The 18,420-nt window shown below is 53.5% G+C and overlaps 9 protein-coding genes across 9 annotated transcripts; 4 read left to right on the top strand and 5 right to left on the bottom strand.

Annotated features, from left to right (window-relative positions):
• Positions 1–98: 98 nt before the first annotated feature.
• On the bottom strand, positions 99–1,734 carry POX_c03825 (Isocitrate dehydrogenase [NAD] subunit 2; the record flags this gene model as incomplete). Its single annotated transcript, XM_050112713.1, has 6 exons — positions 99–170; positions 240–959; positions 1,043–1,165; positions 1,226–1,312; positions 1,476–1,541; positions 1,648–1,734. 6 exons carry the CDS (start codon positions 1,732–1,734, stop codon positions 99–101), a joined length of 1,155 nt encoding a protein of 384 aa, XP_049970269.1.
• Positions 1,735–2,342: 608 nt separating this feature from the next.
• POX_c03824 (uncharacterized protein) lies at positions 2,343–5,511 on the top strand (the record flags this gene model as incomplete). Its single annotated transcript, XM_050112712.1, has 2 exons — positions 2,343–4,715; positions 4,777–5,511. The coding sequence occupies 2 exons, from the start codon at positions 2,343–2,345 to the stop codon at positions 5,509–5,511; spliced, it is 3,108 nt and encodes a 1,035-aa protein (XP_049970268.1).
• A 207-nt stretch (positions 5,512–5,718) lies between these two features.
• POX_c03823 (uncharacterized protein) lies at positions 5,719–6,397 on the bottom strand (the record flags this gene model as incomplete). The annotated part of the gene is made up of 2 exons (XM_050112711.1): positions 5,719–6,197; positions 6,268–6,397. 2 exons carry the CDS (start codon positions 6,395–6,397, stop codon positions 5,719–5,721), a joined length of 609 nt encoding a protein of 202 aa, XP_049970267.1.
• Positions 6,398–7,239: 842 nt separating this feature from the next.
• On the top strand, positions 7,240–9,588 carry POX_c03822 (uncharacterized protein; the record flags this gene model as incomplete). Its single annotated transcript, XM_050112710.1, has 3 exons — positions 7,240–7,500; positions 7,610–8,402; positions 8,549–9,588. The coding sequence occupies 3 exons, from the start codon at positions 7,240–7,242 to the stop codon at positions 9,586–9,588; spliced, it is 2,094 nt and encodes a 697-aa protein (XP_049970266.1).
• A 1,386-nt stretch (positions 9,589–10,974) lies between these two features.
• POX_c03821 (uncharacterized protein) lies at positions 10,975–12,827 on the bottom strand (the record flags this gene model as incomplete). Its single annotated transcript, XM_050112709.1, has 4 exons — positions 10,975–11,950; positions 12,005–12,306; positions 12,383–12,647; positions 12,781–12,827. The coding sequence occupies 4 exons, from the start codon at positions 12,825–12,827 to the stop codon at positions 10,975–10,977; spliced, it is 1,590 nt and encodes a 529-aa protein (XP_049970265.1).
• A 504-nt stretch (positions 12,828–13,331) lies between these two features.
• POX_c03820 (uncharacterized protein) lies at positions 13,332–14,643 on the top strand (the record flags this gene model as incomplete). The annotated part of the gene is made up of 3 exons (XM_050112708.1): positions 13,332–13,383; positions 13,457–13,717; positions 13,778–14,643. 3 exons carry the CDS (start codon positions 13,332–13,334, stop codon positions 14,641–14,643), a joined length of 1,179 nt encoding a protein of 392 aa, XP_049970264.1.
• Positions 14,644–14,721: 78 nt separating this feature from the next.
• Positions 14,722–15,190, bottom strand: POX_c03819 (uncharacterized protein; the record flags this gene model as incomplete). The annotated part of the gene is made up of 3 exons (XM_050112707.1): positions 14,722–14,812; positions 14,927–15,109; positions 15,168–15,190. 3 exons carry the CDS (start codon positions 15,188–15,190, stop codon positions 14,722–14,724), a joined length of 297 nt encoding a protein of 98 aa, XP_049970263.1.
• A 310-nt stretch (positions 15,191–15,500) lies between these two features.
• On the top strand, positions 15,501–16,718 carry POX_c03818 (uncharacterized protein; the record flags this gene model as incomplete). The annotated part of the gene is made up of 1 exon (XM_050112706.1): positions 15,501–16,718. One exon carries the CDS (start codon positions 15,501–15,503, stop codon positions 16,716–16,718), a length of 1,218 nt encoding a protein of 405 aa, XP_049970262.1.
• Positions 16,719–17,225: 507 nt separating this feature from the next.
• POX_c03817 (uncharacterized protein) lies at positions 17,226–18,203 on the bottom strand (the record flags this gene model as incomplete). Its single annotated transcript, XM_050112705.1, has 2 exons — positions 17,226–17,459; positions 17,562–18,203. The coding sequence occupies 2 exons, from the start codon at positions 18,201–18,203 to the stop codon at positions 17,226–17,228; spliced, it is 876 nt and encodes a 291-aa protein (XP_049970261.1).
• Positions 18,204–18,420: the final 217 nt, after the last annotated feature.

The following is an 18,420-nucleotide window of genomic DNA, read 5'->3' as shown; positions in this document are numbered from 1 at the left end:
ATATTTCCGATCGCTATAGGAAGTCTAAGGTCGTTCGAGAGACAAATGAAAGAAATCAAAGGGTGTCATAGTACAGGGAATTCAGAAAGCGACGTCATTTACAGGCGCTTCATGATGGCCTCGGCGTACTCGTGGGTCTTGGCCTTACCGCCAAGGTCACCAGTGAGAGTCTGGGAAATTGAAGAGTTAGTGATTTGCAATGCGCCTCACGGTAGCGAGGGGAGAGAATGAGAGCTTACCTTGCCCTCGGCCAAGGTGTCGAAGATGGCCTTCTGGATGTTGTTGGCGTGGTCGTGGAGACCCATGTGCTGCAACATCATGATGGACGAGAGCAGCAGGGCGGTGGGGTTGGCGAGGCCCTTGCCAGCAATGTCGGGGGCGGAACCGTGGACGGCCTCGAAGATGGAGCACTCGTCACCAATGTTACCGGAGGGGGTCAGACCAAGACCACCGATCAGACCGGCGCACATGTCGGACAGAATGTCACCGTACAGGTTTGGCATGACCAGGACCTTGTCGTTGTAGGGAGTGGGATCGGTGACGATCTTCAGGCACGAGTTGTCCAGCAGCTCGGCGTCGAACTCGACATCGGGGAAGTCCTTGGCAATGTCGCGGGCAGTGTTGAGGAAGAGACCGTCGGACATCTTCATGATGGTGGCCTTGTGCACAACACGGACCTTCTTCTTGTTGATCGACTGGGCGTACTGGAAGGCGAAGCGGAGAACGCGCTCGGAGGCCTCCTTGGTGATGAGCTTGATGCTCTGGACCACACCGTCGACGACAACGTGCTCAATGCCGGAGTATTCACCCTCGGTGTTCTCACGGATCAGGACAGTGTCAACACCGTCATAGGGGGTCTTGTAACCGGCGATGGAGCGGCAAGGACGGACGTTGGCGAAGAGGTTGAAGGTACGGCGCAGAGTCAGGTTCAGGGAAACGTGTCCCTTGCCAACAGGGGTCTATTCCCATTTGAAGAGTCATCGGTTAGTGCCTGGTGTCGCGGAAGATAGGATCGCGCATTGCGCAGGGTCGATCTACTCACAGCCAGAGGACCCTTGAGCGCAACGTAGTTCTTCTGGACGCTGCGGATCGCATCGTCGGGAATGGCGGTCTTGCCGTCCTTGAGAATGGGGGTGACATCGACAGATTCCCACTTGATGGGAGCCTGTAAGAGAGATTAGCACCACAGGCCAGCGCATAGACTGGTATTGCGACAGGTTTTTACCTTGGCGGCCTGGAAGATGTCCTTGACCGACTGAGAGATCTCGGGACCAATACCGTCTCCCTCAATCAAAGTAACGGTGTACTTGCCCTGTCATGATGCCACACACAATCAGCATTCGTCTTCTTTCGTGGTCACCCCGTTGTGCGAGAAACCATTGTCATTCCGTTTCTAGCGCGCGTCGGCGGTTGGCACCGGCACTATGTCACGGAAGGGAAAAAAAAACTCGCATGCATGGGGAAATACAACGTACATCAGAGCCCTTCTGGCCCTTGAACTTGGCGACAGCCTCGTCAGGAGAAGTAGCATAGCTGCGCAGCTAGAAATGGGAACGTAGGTTAGCCAATGGATAGTGTTCGTGATTGCGGCGTAGTTTTCGGGTGGGCGAGGGGCGTTGGGAATATGCAGGTGGGTGTAGACGGTACCTGCGACACAGAGGTGACGAAGCTGGGGCCCATGCGGGCCGAGCGCAGGCATTGGCGAGCAGCAGAGAAGTTTCTGGCGGCGAGCATCTTGAACAATATCCCGACGAAGGGCTGTTTTATGGGGATCAAGAGGGGGGAGGGTGAGATCGTGACTTTGGGGGGTGGGAAGCGGAGAGGAGGAAGAGTGAAGGAAAATTGGACGGAAGAATCGAGTTTCTCGGCGCCCGTGCCGATCCGACCGTGGCAGTTCTGCGCTTTTGTCTTCCAACAGGGCCACGACGCCAGACCGCATTGGTGGTGTCGACCGTTCTCTTTCTTCCCCCGCTACCCGAACAGCAGTCCACTCCGCTGCCCGTTGGCCATTGGCGTTAGGCTCGGGGAACTGGACTGATTCGTGAATGAATTCCACTATTACTTCCTATTCTGCCGCTCCCGTGGAAAGCTCTCTCTCGTTGTCCCCAGCTTCCATTGAGTCTCTGTAGGACCCTCGCAGGCTCACCAGACTCAGAGACGGCCACCTACGAGTCACTCTGTCGTCGCTGCGATCGGCAGCAAGTAGCCGTGAAGGCGTGGATACGAGTTCCTTGCCTCTAAACGACATTCCCGGACCCTGGGCGCGAGTCTGAACAACCGCCCCTCGTTCTGTGAAGGCTCGTCCCGTCTCCATTCTCGATCAGAGAGAGAGATCTACCGCCATGTCCGACCTCGACGTCGCCGGTCATTACAATCTGCCCTCGGAGTTTCCCGAAGAATGGCCCGCGTCGTTGGATGATGGCGACGTGTCGGACACGGAACCCGTCCCACATTCAAAGTCGCGTGCTCGCAAGTCACGATACTTTGCGCTGGAACGCTCTCCAAGTCAATTGCGAGGCAACTTCGGATCGCGACGCGGTAAGGATGGAAGGGATACCACACAAAGCGACGAGCCAGATCCTCTAGGGGGCGGCGATAGCATCCTTCGAACTCTCAAGAGCCGTGGAGTTCGCCTTGAGGATGATGGAGGCCAGCGGTCACGCTTCTTGCTTTCGTCCACGTCTTTCTCGCCTGCGCTGTTTTTATCTCAGGTGCATCACGACGCCTCGATTGAATCGCTTGTCGCAGGATTGAACCACCTGTCACAATCTATTGACGAGAAATCAGCCTCTCTGAAGGTACTTGTGGAGGCTAACTTTGAGCGTTTCGTGCGTGCAAAAGCAACCATCGACAGTGTCTACACAGAGATGAGGGACCAAGGTGCCTCAAGCGAACAGCCGATCGCTCCCCGTCGATCGGGACATTTCCGAAACTACTCTGGTCAATATCAAGCCAACACGCCTATTCTGCAGACCATTGATGGACCGAAGAAGAATGCTCTGAGGAAGGAAAGCGAATATGGTATGAAGGGCATTCGGGGGCCTCTCTTAGAAGCCTCGGTGAAAGCGGAGGAGGTATGGGGTCCTGCTCTGGGAGGAAGAGATCGAGAGCTGGTCCTCAAATCCGTCGTTGAAACCATGGAGAAGCACCGCGATGTGTATGAGATTGGTAGTCACCTGTCAAAGGCTATTCAACAGCGCGACTACGATTCCGTATTTGAGCAATACACCAGGAGTCGTACTCTGGCCAACCAAGCAAAGAATATAGTGGAGCAGGCCTCCAGCGCTCGGAGACAGTTGACCGATCAAGAGACGCATACAATTCTCGCCATGGGCCGCATGTGGACAGATGTTGATCAGCAAATTCAAACCTTTAAGCGAGACCTTTGGAGACGATTGAGCAATGCGCCAACGACATCGACGACGAGTACAGCATCGGGCCCCGTAGAAGAGCATATGGAGCTGATCGGGGCCTTGCTGGAATTGGGCGTGGAAGACAACCCCATCTGGACGTGGCTTCTCAGCAGATACGAGTTCTTGAAGACCAAAATCACCTCGTTCTGTGAACGATGCAAGGTGGAAATCGAGATCTTGCGACGAAGGCTCGCTGGAGGCGATGTCCCCACCCCGCAGGTTGTCGCATCCTATCTACGTCTTGCACCGCGGGATGGATTTACCGATACTCCCGAACGATTGGATACCGACCAGGTCGTCGAACTCTGGGATTGTATTCAAGCCTTTTTGACCAGGTTGCTGTCTTCACAGAATGGTCTGCTGGGCGAAGTGCTTGACTTTTGGGAGGCTGCCCAGTCGTTCATCGACGGCAGTCGCCAAAGATTGCTCCCTGCCGGATTTGAAGGAGAGAGTCGAAAACATCACCGGCTCGCCCCCGCCAACGTGGCGCAAATTGAGCGAGGCGTGGTCGAGCTGGTCACTCTCATCCGGGAGAATATTTTGTCCCTCTTCAATGACCCACCTACGGAGGATATCTCGCTACTTGCATCTCCTATTCCACCAAGCCCAACCAGTCCGGCGTCGCGCGGTGTGACGCCCACTGAATCTCGGTTCAAATTAGACCCCAAAAACTTACCCATCTTAGTCCCGAAGAGAGGAGAGCATTGGGAGGGTTACGCGTTCTGGCCACCCTATTCCAATTCTCTCAGCGGTGTGTATTATCTCAGCAAATTCCTGGTCATTCTGGGTACTGCCGCCAGTGAGATGGCGGCACTGGGACCAGTCAGCAACACCGCGCAAGCCAGCGATCAGCTCAAAGTCATGATCAGTGTCGCGCGGGAGCGTTCAGCCCGTGTCGCCTGCTCCGCTTGGAGCAAGGACGCTGAAATCTTCAAAATGCTTGAAGATTGGACCCGTGACTCGGAGAAACGCGACCAGACCAAGATGCCGGGACTGTTTGTGGACTTTGAAAGCGCCATCCTGGGAGGCATGCAGAAAATTCTCTACATCTCGGAAGCTATGGCGAAATCAGGGTCTGTAGACGTTGTGACCCAACCGCCTGCCAAATTGCTGCAGATGGTGCGCACGCAGTTCGTCTCCAGCGTCTACAAGGCGTTGAGTGGACTCGTGGAGAACGCCGAGCGGCATGCGTTCTCAGAGGAAGAGAATGAGTGGATCCTAGCCAGGCCGGTCATGGCGAGTCAGGTAGTCGACGCTGCTTTGTCGGTCCTCACGGCGGATTCGGTAGATTCTCGCAATCGGGTGAGACTTGCCCCCCCACTGATGCTCACTTTTATAATGATGGCCTGCTAACGGATTACAGAACGTGAGAATTCTCCTCACGCTGTCCAACCTCAAAGCTCTGCAGGCCGAATATGTGCCTCAATTGATTGCTAACTTTGAGACATCCTTTTCGGTCAAGTTGACCGAAGAAGGGAAAACGGTGTCGGATGTTCTCAAACAAATCGAGGACCGATTATTCCAGTCATATACGCAGCCGACTATTACCACGTTGAATGAGATAATCACCACCGGCATTACAGCGCCAGACTGGGTCCCCTCTACCGATCGCCCGGACCAAGTCCGGCCCTACGTGTACAGTACCATGCTAACGTTAGTGCTCGTGCACACGGAGATTTCAACCACCATTCCTTCTACTATCTCTCCACAGTCTAGTCGCACCGGCAACAACTCTCCGTCATCTCTCCTCGTCACGATCTTGACGCGTCTCTTGATCGAAGTGTCGACATCTCTGCTCACCGCGTTCCGATCTCGCTCCACCTACTCCCTGGCTGCTCTGATGCAAGCGACGTTGGATACGGAATTCATTGCGCAGACTCTGACTCAATACTCCACGGAAGAAGCTTCAAATATCCAGAGCCAAATCTATGTGGAATTGGATCGCCGTACCACCAACGAGGCCCGCACGAAACTTCAGGCAGAGTTGGGGGAGATGCGAGTCGTACTCAAGCGTCTGCGTGATCGGACCAAGGGCGAGTTTGCTTGCTTCAAGAAACCACGCAGCGCGGGTGGCTCCAAGCCTTCCACTTCTAGTTAGGATGTAGTCATTGTAGTCAATGAATGAATTGCTGGACGGCTCTTGCGCATCCTGAATCAAAGAAAGTACATCTGAACTATGTCCGCCTGCAGCACCGGTCCACGGCAAGGGCAAATAAATCACAACCGGGTATCAAAGCTGGATGGCAACCATTTTCCACATGCTTCTGCAGTGCCGACTCCCCCCCCCCCTCCAAGGCACCCATTTTCAAGTCTGTCCCACCATCCGCTGCACTCGACTCAGCAGCACATTGCTCTCTCGACCCAGTCGCCTCTTTCCAGATCGATCGGGCCGCTTCGCACGCGCCATCGCCTCGCGGTCTTTTTGTCGGGCCTCCCGTTCTCGTTGCCGGGCCTCTGCCTCCTGTCTTCGCTTCTCGGCAATCTCCAATTCTTTGGCAAACGCTGAGGGTTTCGGCTTGCGCTGCCTTTGGTGGCCGGTCGCATCGCGTGGAGGCCGCGCTGACCGCCGCTCAGCTTTGGGCTCTTCTGGCTCTGGCTCATTCATCATGGCCACTCGGTCCGGATGGAGCTCCAGTGATGCGGGCGCTTGATCTCCTCCATTCTCCTGCTCGGCTGTCGTGAAGATGGGCTTGGGTGCGTTCGTCGAAAGTTCTTGTGCTTTAATCTTGGCGTATGCCTTTTTGACCTTGGCCTTTTGAATCAGGTCTGATTTAATCTTTTGGGCTGTGAGGAGAGGCAATCATGTTAGACGAGGAAGAGCGTGCGCTGCTTCAGACCTCGGAGGTGGACTTACTCTTGCGTCGATAGGTACCATCAGGTAGATTGGCCGGTCCGACATTGAAGCCCTTGCGCTTTTTGGGTACTGAGTCTGCGCCTGATCCGGACGGCTTGCTTTCTCCGTCGCGAGTGCGTTTGGGAGCCATGGCTGCTTTCACGATCGAACCAAATCAACGTTGAAGACTGTAGTATGCAATTTGAATTATCTTGGCTGTACGAGAGAGTAGTTGAGGGGGTGATTTTGAAGTTGGTCGCAGCTCTATTGGGGGAAGAAGGAAAACGTGAGGATCGGCGTCCGAGACCCGAAAAAAAAACGCTGTGGCGCCAGAATTTCTCCCCACGCGCGGATCTTCACAGTAGCCTCCGGCTCCATCGACAAATCAGTCTTTCCCTTTGAGTTTGGGATCATGCAGCATGGCATGGGTTTCAAATCACACAAGTAGACTATGGACATGATCCATCATGCAGGATGAGACTGGAAAGTGCCAGTCGGTCTCTCCGACTTGTCTTTCTTCAGATATGGAATGACGATCCTCTGAATCGAGAGCTCCCTGACGAAATTCAAACGACTGATGAATCATCGGAGACCCACGGCCTCATGACATGCTCCGCCAATCTAAACCACTCAACCGGCCTCTGACTCGCTCTGTCATTTCCTTCTCTTTCTCACAGTCACAAGTCTCGAACTGCCTCGGACATCTCCTGCCGAGAAAAATACAACGCTCTCTTTGGCTACAGCGTATTTCACTTCACACAGCAAACGGTCATTCTATACATTTGATCCTTCGGCCGCCCGTGCCCCCTTCTTGCCATTCGCGAATCGCTCAGGATCCCGGACAGCATCCGCTGCACATCTGCACTACACCGCATTTCTTTGGTCACATTCAGGCACTGTTGGGCTCGCTCTTTGAAATTGGAGGCTCCCAGATGAAGCTGTCTGCCATGTTGATCGTAAATCTTTCATCTTCCTGAACACTTCCTGCTACAAATGCCTCTCTTTCATGATCCGGATCGATGGGGCCATCGTCACTGGTCGGGTGACCAGAGCGAGTTGGAGCAACCAGCTCCAGAGTCACCCCAGCCTCGGTCGGCGCAGGCCTCCGAATTCAGATCCCCTGTCACTGAGTCTCGGGAGACAGTCGCAGAGGTCCCTCCGACCGAGAGCTGTCTGTCACAGGTCCGGTCTTATGACCGGCAAGATCTTATACATCGAATCAAAGAGGCATCACACTGGAGGTCCCAACGACAGGTATGTGAAGCTGGTCCGGAGCTGGTCAAACTTTACCTGCTGGCTTCCATTATGAAAAGTGCACACCGTGTATCGAGTACACGCGAGAGAAAGCTAACTTGCAACAAAGGAACAGCACCTTAGTGTAGGCGAAGCGACTGCCCAAGAAGATCTTCTACCAAATCACACCTCATGGGTCGGCAGGCGAGTCATGGAGCAGGCCTCCATCAACGAGATACAGGACAGACAAAGAGAGATGCTGAGCTCGCCGGCCGAGATCGAGCGTCCTCGCTCTGCGCTGCATTCGGGCGACTTTCGGGAGGGCTCTCCACGCCCTGAAGACCATTCACCCCGTCCTCGGTTCGCAGAATCAAGTTCATCTTCACCATTTCCCCATCTAGGATCCTCTCCCACGACCCCTTGGTTTGAGGCGCCTGCCTTTCAGACCACCATCAGTCCGTCTGGACTCTATCCCGGTCGAGACGACTTGACGCTGGCAACAGGATCGCGATCGAGGGCCCCCTCATTTGGGCCATTTTCCTCGAGCTATGTCCTTAAAGCGCCGACGAGTCCTTTGGTTCATCAAGCCAACAACAGCGATCTGGACTTTTCACCTCGGGTCGTGCCGGGGCCAGAGTCGTTGGAGCCGTCGGAGCGAGCAAACCGGCGACGGACGCTGCCGCCGGAAACATTCCGGCATCTACAGTCCACGCCTCCTGGCTCACGATCGGCCGATGTTGGGATCAAGGTTTCTCACGGACAGCAGGAAGGACTTTCTTTTTCCTACAACTCCTCGCGCAGATCTATGAATGCGGCCTACAGTCTGCAACTCGCGTCAACGACGGTCAAGCCTGTCTTCAGGGCGAGAAGACCTTCCCTTGCCTCGGAGACTTCTCCTAAGCCCCATGCCCGATGGTGGGGTCGTACGAAGAGTCGATTCTGCGCGGGCGCATGTCGATGAATCCGTCCAAGCCGCTCGACTTCACGGCCCAGATTGGTGTGCTCGGGAAAGGCAAATGCAAAGGCAATCTCCGATGTCCACCACATGTAACTGTCTCCTTTCCCGCAGTGTTCTACAGCTATCCGACGTCTGGGCCCGGGCGATCCATCGCCGACGACAGTCCCAGTCCTTATGTCGGAATGATCGACCTGGAGAACTCCTTGCCCAAGGATGACACCAATTCAACCCGGCGTCGCCGGCGGCATCTCAGCCCAGCAAAGGTGGTTGCGTCAGAGATGGATCTGGACGCGACCAATACGACTCACATGTCAGACGTGGATTCAAGGCGACGCCGGGAGAAGAAGAGCCGGCGGGCAGAGTCCCCCAAGTGCCCTCCAGGCGGCAGCTACCGAATTCCTCAGCAAGGTCAGCTGCAGATCATCATCAAGAATCCGCACAAAACTGCAGTGAAACTGTTTCTTGTCCCGTATGATCTCAGTGACATGGAGCCGGGCACAAAGACGTTCATCCGGCAGCGAAGTTATTCGGCGGGTCCCATAATTGACATGCCTCTGAGCGCTCGCAAGAATTACGGGACCGATCGTCCCGAAGCCTCCTTGAACGCCACGGAAGATCCGCATGACAGGCCAGTTCTGCGGTACCTCATCCATTTGAACATCTGCTGCCCGTCACGGGGCCGCTTCTATTTGCACTCCAGCATTCGCGTCGTCTTCGCGAACCGGGTGCCAGATGGCAAGGAGAAGCTCCGAAACGAGATTCAGCTGCCAGAGCCCCGATACAGCCCGTACAAGTTGGTTCGTGAAAACACCTTTGCCAGTACTGCTAGTGCTCGATTAGCAACAGAATCAGCTAGTCAGCGTCAGAGTGCTGGTCAAGGTACGTTGACGGGCTTCCTGCCACATATCTCATCACCAGGTGATAACGCTCTGTTATGGAGCACCGTAGAACCGAGAAGGGAGCCAAACGGGCCTTCTTCGATCAACCCCGAATCCGAGGAACTCTATCGAAAGCTCAACAAAGGTGATTTTGGCTACGGTGGTCATCTTTATACGCCTGGCCGAAGCGGTCTTGACAACGGAGAGAGCTTGCTGGCGATGCGCCTCCGTGGTCTTGACGTCCACAAAACAGAGATCAGGGACGGTAACTAAGGTCAAATGCATATCCTCGATGATAGCGAGACGACTCCGGATCCAGGTGATCTGGTCCCTCCCATTCGCTGCAGGCAGCTCGTCAGACATCTCGCTCGATCAGGTTACGCACACGATCTCTGCTGCTTCTCAGTAAGGACCGTCATGCTCTTTGACACACTCGGAAGGTCAAGTTACCTGGGCAAACACTCAGCCTAGTCTATAGCATATCTCCGGAACGGAGAACAAGAGCTGATTCGCAGCGTTTGTTTTGACTGCAGCCAACTAATATAGGCGAAAGAAGCTATCAAGTCTCACAATGGGCATCTGACTTGCAATAACACATGCTCGCTCAGGCTCGCGCGTATCAAGCCTTGCCATCACGTCCTTTTCTTCCCTTTTTTTTTCTTCCGTGACGCTGGCTGCTTGTTTTGTTTTCTCTTCAACGTTTTCTTAACCCACGTTGTGTAGGAGCAGGCGCATGGGCTTTTTTTTTGGTACATACCCCGTGGGCCCGCACAGTCTTTTTTATTCTTTTACTTGGAAAGCGTATATCTCATCCTTCAATACATTCTTCTCCATGTCTATCACTACACCCCTATATTCAGTGGTAACATTTCTTAGTGACCTTTCATTTAGTACTTTGTTCAAGCACTTGAAAGTTATGGACAGCATCTATCGAGCCTACCAGTAAAGGAGAATTTTATCGACACCCACCTGGGCTGGAGCTAGCTACATAAAACACTTTCCAGGCCCTCAAAGTAATCCGGACTGTAAGCCAACAGGGAGAAAGCAGCGTATAACTATCATCTGCAAGACCCGGGGCCAGAACCTTGTTATCACGAATACATATCGATTTCCCGTCTAGGAAATGGAATTCATGTCAATCCAGCCTGTGAGCAGCTTCTTCCCCTGAGAACGATTCAAACCTACCTATCGAGTCCAGTCATGGATGCTGGAAACAATTTTTATCACCTTAAGGAAAACCTCGAGAGGCAGATGAAGAAAGAAATAAACGTAGAAGCGGATTCGGAAATTATCAGCTGGCACATTTGGGTACGGTATCTACAGGGGTGGTTGATTCTTTGTGGGAATAGGTGGGTCATCTTTTGTAATAGACACTTTGATTGAATCAAAGGCCGGGGATCCATGCCACCATTGATTTGAGGTGATAGACAGTGAAATGGGGATATTTCGTTGGGTCCGATGAGATATGCCCGTTCGCTAGATCATGCCAGCTGGTGAAGTTCGGCGAGAATGGATGGAATTGGTTGTACAATGGAAGATTGATCAAACAAGAGAGACTCAATGTATTATCAATTACACACGCTTCACGAGAATTTCAGTGACAAGTGTCTGTCTGGTTCCCGTGATTCCCAAAGACGGAAAAACACACCATCTCCAAGTTTAACCAGCATGCTCAACGATCTCGTTAACCAGCACACCATTCTTGATGTAGCTCTTGATTTGCTCCGGAATGGGGCACTCCTTAGTGTCATCGTCGGTACCCTCCTTGGGGGGAAGCATGATGTTGACAGCACTGCACTTGCTGGTGAAAATCTCCGTTGCAAGACTCTGTTGACCGAGATAGACAGTGGCGCCATCTACCTGATCCAGAAGAACAGTTGGAACAGTACCGTCGATCTGGAGGGCAAACTTGGGCGACTTAATGACGTCCAGGCTGCTGACGAGAGAGTCAACAATGATCGAAAGACCGGTGCAGTTGTCAATAGCGATGGCGTTGGCCTTGCCAGAAATCTTCACGATGGACTTGTTGCAGCGAGTGATGAGAATGGACTGGTTCTGCTGCGCGGAGACCTCGATAATCTCCTCGGACCCTTCAAAGTTCTCGATCAACCACTTGGTGCCCTCGAGGTCCTTGCGTGGTGGCTTGCGAGAGCGCATGCTCTCGGGCTTGGGCCTCTTGCTTGGTGCCGGCGACTTGGCCCGAATGGACCCAGAAATCTCCGAGACTGTTGAACCTGCGCGCAAGCCGGGGTTCTTGTGGGTCATCTGCGACTTGTCCACTTTGCGGAGCCCAGACGTGATCTGCTCACCCTGATTCAGCTGATCAAAGACAGCAGTCATATCAGGCGCTGGGGCGGACGGCGCCGGAGCAGGAGGAATGCCAGGGGGAGGGGGAGGAGGAGCACCCCCTGGCAGATTAACAGAGGGAACAGGAGGAGGTGGTGGCGGCGGTGGGGGAGGAGCACCGCCGCCAGCTGAAGCAGATCCGCCCTTGATTTCCTTCAGAGCATCCAGCGCACTAAGGCCGGACTCCGTGTTCCATGTCAGGCCCTTGGGATAATGTTTCTTGAGGTACGCGGAAAGGGCTTTGAAATTTTGATAGTAGGCTTGAATATACTCGACGTGCGTTCGGTCCCTGGACAATGTTAGACTCTGGCGTGCACATGGAATGTATCGCGGACATTCATACTTTTCCTTGTACTCCTTGAGCACCTTGTTACCGTAGTATTCAATGCCGCCAATCATTTCAGACACGAAGTCTGCTGGTTTGCTTTCGAAGAACCAACCGAGTGCAACAATGCCCTCAGCAACGGCGCTTAGGTGATTGAACAGGGGTGAAGCGCGGTTGGACTCCTTGATGTTGTTAATACTATCGGACGCTTTGTGCAAATCAGTCATCAGCTCCGGAGGCGGCACATCGGGCTTTTTGGCTTTTGTCGAGACGTAGAGGAAGGTACGCTCGGCCTGGAAGGCCTGCAGGACGGCTTTCGACTATGACGCACGTGCATCAGTATGAGGATTGACGCCGCAGCTGAATTCGCGGAGGGACCATGAAGGTGATTCTCACTTGCTCTGCCACAAGGCCACCAATCTTCTCACCCAGGTTCACAAAGTTCTGCACGTCTCCCTTAATCAATGTGTCGAAGTCCTGGATTTGGGCAGGAACCTGCGGCGCAGCGGGAGCTGCTGGCGGAGCAGGTGGTGGTGGTGCAGGCTTCGGAAGATCAGGGGTGGCCGGTGCAGTCGCAGACGGAGGAGCTGTGCCTTTTGATGCGTTGGATTCATCCAAGCTCATCGCCATATCCTCCAAGCGTGAGGTCGCCGCCTCGAGCCTGTAAACAACAATCCATAGTTAGCATTGGTTTGCTCATGTGTCAATTGCAATGAATTACACCAGAGCCATCACTGTTACAAAGAAGCGAAGCTCGCATCAGCCCATAGTTAGATCCACAAGGCTGCACATACCGCTTGATGAGGGTGGTGAAGTTATGCATGTGGGTGCCACTCGCCATGTTGGTCAACACGTTGCAGAGGAAGGGAAAAAGGGGGTTGGAGTGGGCTTAATCCCACGAGATATCACGTCTACTTCTAGACGAGCAAAGTCTTGTTCGAGAGCTAGCTTGCAGGCTGCCAGGTTAACACTTTGACCAGGATCAACGAATGCGCACGCGCGTTCGAGAGAAGAGATGAGACGTGGTCGCCTTGTCGGAGCTCCTGAAGTTGCAGCTTCCGGGGCTGGCAACAATACAGTACGATAGTGGGGAACCTTGCCAATGACGTCGCAGATAAGCGTATTACCGGTATTGCATTTACAGCTTTTATTACACTTAAGATGGACTTTGATTAGAGGATTCAAGGTCATCTATCGGTGGCACTATTGTGAGATTGTGAGCGGAAACAGCTGCAGCATTTGGTCAGGTCCATGGAATTGATGTTGTTGAACCATCATCTGTACTAACTTTGAGAGGCATTTATATATAGGCATTTCGACAATCATGATAGAGCAAAATTCGACGATGCCTCAACCAGGCTCGCCCGACTTTTGCACCTTGGGAATGTTTTTTCTTGGTATGACACCTTTTTTTTGGCTGATAATATCCGCATTATGACGATCCGGGCTAACGAAAACTCTTAAAACCAGACGATATTGAATTCGGTAGCTCCAGACCGGCTGTCAAAAATGTTCTGGGGGGCGCGGCCTCGTTCGCTGTCGTTGGCGCTCGAATGGTCGCAGGACCTATGCATGCGCGGTCTGTCAGTTGGATCGTCGATGTGGGATCTGATTTCCCTCCAGAGGCGCTCGCCAGCATCAAGTCATGGGGCACAGACTGTGTGATCCGCGAGGACCACAGTAGGCTGACCACCCGTGCGTGGAATGGATATCATCCAGACGAGAAGCGGGGTATGTCCAAGGCGTGATCTTGTGCAGAGGCACAGTCACAGCTAACGAAAAGGGATCCAGACTTCAAATACCTGACGCCGAAGCTGAGATTGGAACCTCATATGCTGTCAGACAAACAGGTCTGGTCAAAGACGTTCCATATGGTGTGCTCTCCATCTCGGTGCGTGTCGATCGTGGACGAGATCGTGACACGTCGACGAGAACTCTACGAAGCAGGCAAGGCTTCCTCCGCTGATCATTCCATGTCGCGGCCAATTTTCGTCTGGGAGCCGGTGCCGGATCTTTGCACACCCGAGGAGCAGGAGAAGTTCCTCGCGGCCATTCGAGTCGTCGATGTAGTGAGTCCCAATCATCAAGAACTGGGAATGATGTTTGAGCAAGGCGGATGGTCCGCAGCGAGTGAAGAAAGCCAAAGACTTGTGGATAGGATCTTGGCCGCTGGGATCGGTCCCAACCAGGACGGATGTCTGATAATACGATCGGGGAGAGATGGAAGCTACGCATTTTCCAGGGCGCAAAAGCTGTGGCTACCAGCCTATCATCAGCCAGAATTCTCTAGCGCCACGGCTGTTGTCGATCCAACCGGCGCGGGCAATTCGTTCCTGGGAGGATTGGCGCAAGGTATGGTCAGCACAGGACGGGAGCCTTTCAATGTCATTGATCGTGTTCTATCAGCTGCTCCCGCTTGGCAAGAGACCCTCGAGGCTTGGGGAACACGGCGAAACATGCCCATGGCCCTCATTTGTGCCACAGTTGCCGCAGGCTTCGTGGTTGAGCAGATTGGCGTCCCCCGAATCTCAGTGGTGGATCCTGGCAGAAAGGAATTGTGGAATGAGTCTGAATTCGCGGAAAGAATCCGCCTGTACACGCAGCGCTTATATGAAACATTCAAAGAGTCTCCGCAGAGACACCGGATGATCAATTGATCAGATGGCCCTGTCAAAAAAACGCCCTTTTCGTTGTCATACAGCCACAGAGAATGATGAAATGATAGAAGAAACATATTAAGGAAACTGCTCTGTCACGCCGCAAAGCCACCCCTCGTCCTTTTCCGGCTCGTGGACCTGCTCCTCATGAGGAGTTTTGCGCGGCCTGCTGCTTTTCGTGTTCGCGAATCTGTCGGCTCCAGCTGTTTGAAAGAGAGAGAGAGAGAGAGCCAGTCAGTCGAGGAAGGAGCGCGGGACATGGGAAATTAGTATGGAGACGTACTATCGGCTAGGGAAGAAGCGGCCAGGCTCAGGCATCCGGTCACGGTACTCGCGGTCGGCACTGATGCTGAATGCGACGGCAGCGACACCAATCACGAAAGCACCCATGATCGCAGTGTTGGCCTTCCAATTGCCTGGCTGGGCGTACCAACCACCGGCGGGTGACCAAACTTCCTTGGGATACCTAGACCAGGGGCATGATTAGACCACCACTCAGAAAGTCTCAGAGATCCAGCACTCACGGAATCTTTCCACCTCCACCCATTGTGTATGATATGCACTTGAGAAGGTGTTTGAAGAGTTGAAGAGAGAAGCGTGTTGAGTTCAATCTGGAAAGCGGGTTGCTGCCGAAAGGGCCGTCAATTGGAGGTCGAATGCCAAGGCCAGCCTGCCCAAAGAGGTCTAGTGTCAGCTCACACGACCCAGAGATCCCGTGACCTGGGAGACAATTTCACTTTTCTCCTCCCCGTCAATCCCGGCCGCACGTCTATTGAGTCCCCGACCCATTGGAGAATTGTGGACCGCTTGTCTATCGCATCTCTCGTTTGTCCTCAAAATATCACACATCCGCTCAGATGAAGAGGGTGCAGCTCCAGCGATGGAGCAGTACGATCCTTTCGCCCCGGGCTCGCACTGCTAGTAGGCTGCGTCAACACACACTTCTTTCTGGGTCGCGATGCCAGTCAACTGTCGCTCCTCTGCAGACCGATGCTAGCTCTCGAGAAGCAATTGGAGAAGTTGACTTTGAGGATGTCGGCATGATGAAGCACGTCAAAAGTGCCCATAGACGCAAGGATATGCTCAAGTATCCTTCTCCCCCAGCTGATGCGGCCCTAAACTCCGCTAAACTCGCGGCTCTCCATGCACGATTATACCTTCCTTCACGACTTCCTCTCCAAACTCTCGCGCGGGCCCTGGTCGATGCGTCTGCAGACTCTAATCCCGATTTCAACAACGAATCGCTCGCCACTCTCGGTCACGACCTTCTCACCTACTACACCACCGAGCACCTCCTTTGCACCTATCCTCGCCTCCCCCTGACCGTGATCTTTGCTGCCATGTACGCCTATGCTGGCCCCAAGACGCTCGCAGCGATGGCTCGAGAATGGGGTGTGGAACACGCGTCCTTGCCCGGTGGAGAGGTTGACCCTGGTCTACTCCAGTTCCGCCGAGTCGCACCCGGTAGCGACTTGAACCTTACAAACAACAATAACAACCGCACGCCCCGTCCATATGCGGCACAGAAAGCATGGAGGATGACCGTCACCTCGAAGATCTTCTATGATGACGAATTTGGTGATGCTATCAAGGGACCCGCCACGTCGGGAGAGGGGGTCACTGCTGAGCTCGCCAGTGCCACCTTTGTCCGTGCCGTGATGGGTGCTATCTATCTCCATGCCGGACGTCCCGCTGCCAAGCGCTTCTTCGAGCAGCACTTCCTGTCTCGCCACCTGAACATTTCTCAGCTGTTCAACTTCTCCCAGCCAGCTCGCGACCTGGCGCGCCTCTGCGCTCGCGAAAACTTCGAGCCGCCTGTGGCCAGAATCATCAGCGAGACTGGCCGAAAGAGCCGTCACCCCGTCTTTGTGGTGGGCATTTTCTCCGGTCAGGACAAATTGGGTGAGGGCGCTGGCGCCAGTCTGATTGAGGCCCGGGAACGCGCAGCTCTTGCTGCACTGAAGGGGTGGTATCTCTACAGTCCTCTCAATGTTCGCGTTCCAAGCTCCATGGAGGAAGAGGGGGCAGCTCCATGGAAACCTGTCTACGTCGATCTGGGCGAAGTTATCGTTTGAAAGATGCCCCGAATCACGGAGTTTTTCAGATGAATACCCCCCCTTTTTATATTTTCCTACTTGATTGATTTTTTTTGGACCACGGACTTTTCTCGGTGCTGTGGGTTTGCATGGGAAATAGGCAAATGGGGAAAAGAAATTTTCATCCTGTCTTTTGCATGACTGGACATTGTATAGTATGGGAATTGTGATTCCTCTGTTTCTTCTGGTGTCTTCTTATTTGCCGGGACCTCCTTCATCACTCTGTTTGTCATTTTCAACTCTTGTGGTCTTCATCATCTCATGTATCCCGCTACGCCTCCCCCCGCTCTTCTTCAGCGATTTTTCTCTCTATTGATCTGTGGTACTGAGACATTTATTCCCAAATTATGGTGTACGAAGATGGCCGCCCCAAATGTATTCTAAAAATCAAGTCAAATTCTAGACCACTATCTTCCTCATAGCTTGAATTCACCTTCCCTGGAAACGACTGCGAACCGTGATCACCCACTTGACTGCTCTCTCTTTCTACCCATCCTTCTCCTTCTCACTGCAATTTGCCGTCTGACCGTCATCAAGCCATTTCCCATATTTCCCCCACAGGTCGGTCACACTGGCGCCGAAGAGACCCTCCCAGAAACTTTCCCCTCTACCACAGTTCTGGCCTTCTTCCTCTCCGACATAACCGACTCGTAGCAGTCGATCATTGAGCATACCGATTGCGCCTTCACCTGCCCATTCTTCTTCTATCCACGCACCACGCTACGCCGTATGTTGGTAACCAGCATCCCACTTCTCTTCTCGAGCCGATGAACAGTTTGGTCGCGTCCAATGGGGCGGAGATAGACCAGCCTTGAGGCGAACGAAATCAGCAATCCCCTCAATGAGGCCACCGGGAGGACCAGGGACATGTTTTCCCTTCTTCACAGAATCCGGCGGCGAGGTATGCTGGTAGCAGTGAACGAGCTCGTGTGTCAGCACGCCAGCAAGCTCATGCACCGGGTCGGCCTTCGCCGCACCGTTCTTGCAATGACTGATATAGGGCAAGGAAAGATGGATTTCTTTGTGGTCGTTATCAAGCTCCGTGCCCGTTGTATAGGCTACGCCGCTAAAATCCCGCAGAAACACAGTCACTGAGCGCGTGGGAGGAATAGATGGGACAAAGTGCGGATGTTTGCGTCGCGGTAAAGCTGCTGTCTCCTCTGGCGAAGGACTTTTGGGAGGCGTATAGAGGTATTTGATGATGTTCTCAAGTGCCGTATCGAGGGTCGCAGTCAAGTCCGGGACATAGTTGAAGAAGGTTGTTGATTCTGGATGACGAAGGTCCTCAGCGTGGAGGCGGTACTTTGGCTGAACCACATGTGCCTTTTGATTTGAGCCTCGTTGGTGGTCTCCTTGTCCCCTATACGCTGATGTCTGTGATCCCTTGTGTATTGAAATGGCTTTTGGAATTGCAGACTCTGTGGGCGCTCGGTCCGAGCTGGTCGGCGTTGCTGTCTCAGTCATATCTGCAATGGTGGGATTCGAGACCCTGAAGAGACTTGGTCAAGTACAAGAGGTGCGGCCGGTTATCGGTTGCTCCGTTTCGTCCGAGGCTGGGCTTTTGAGGGTGATTATGCCAAGTTGAAAAATTATGATTATTGTCTGATCTTGATCCCGACATTGTATCGAAGGAGTAAGCACCAAAGGAGCCGTGCGGCGAATGCGGGGGAGTGATCTATGC

Source organism: Penicillium oxalicum, chromosome III, assembly GCF_001723175.1.
Source record: "Penicillium oxalicum strain HP7-1 chromosome III, whole genome shotgun sequence".
Lineage (NCBI taxonomy): Eukaryota > Fungi > Ascomycota > Eurotiomycetes > Eurotiales > Aspergillaceae > Penicillium > Penicillium oxalicum.
The sequence above is the reverse complement of the archived record's forward strand: the minus strand, read 5'-3'. Positions and strand labels throughout refer to the sequence as shown.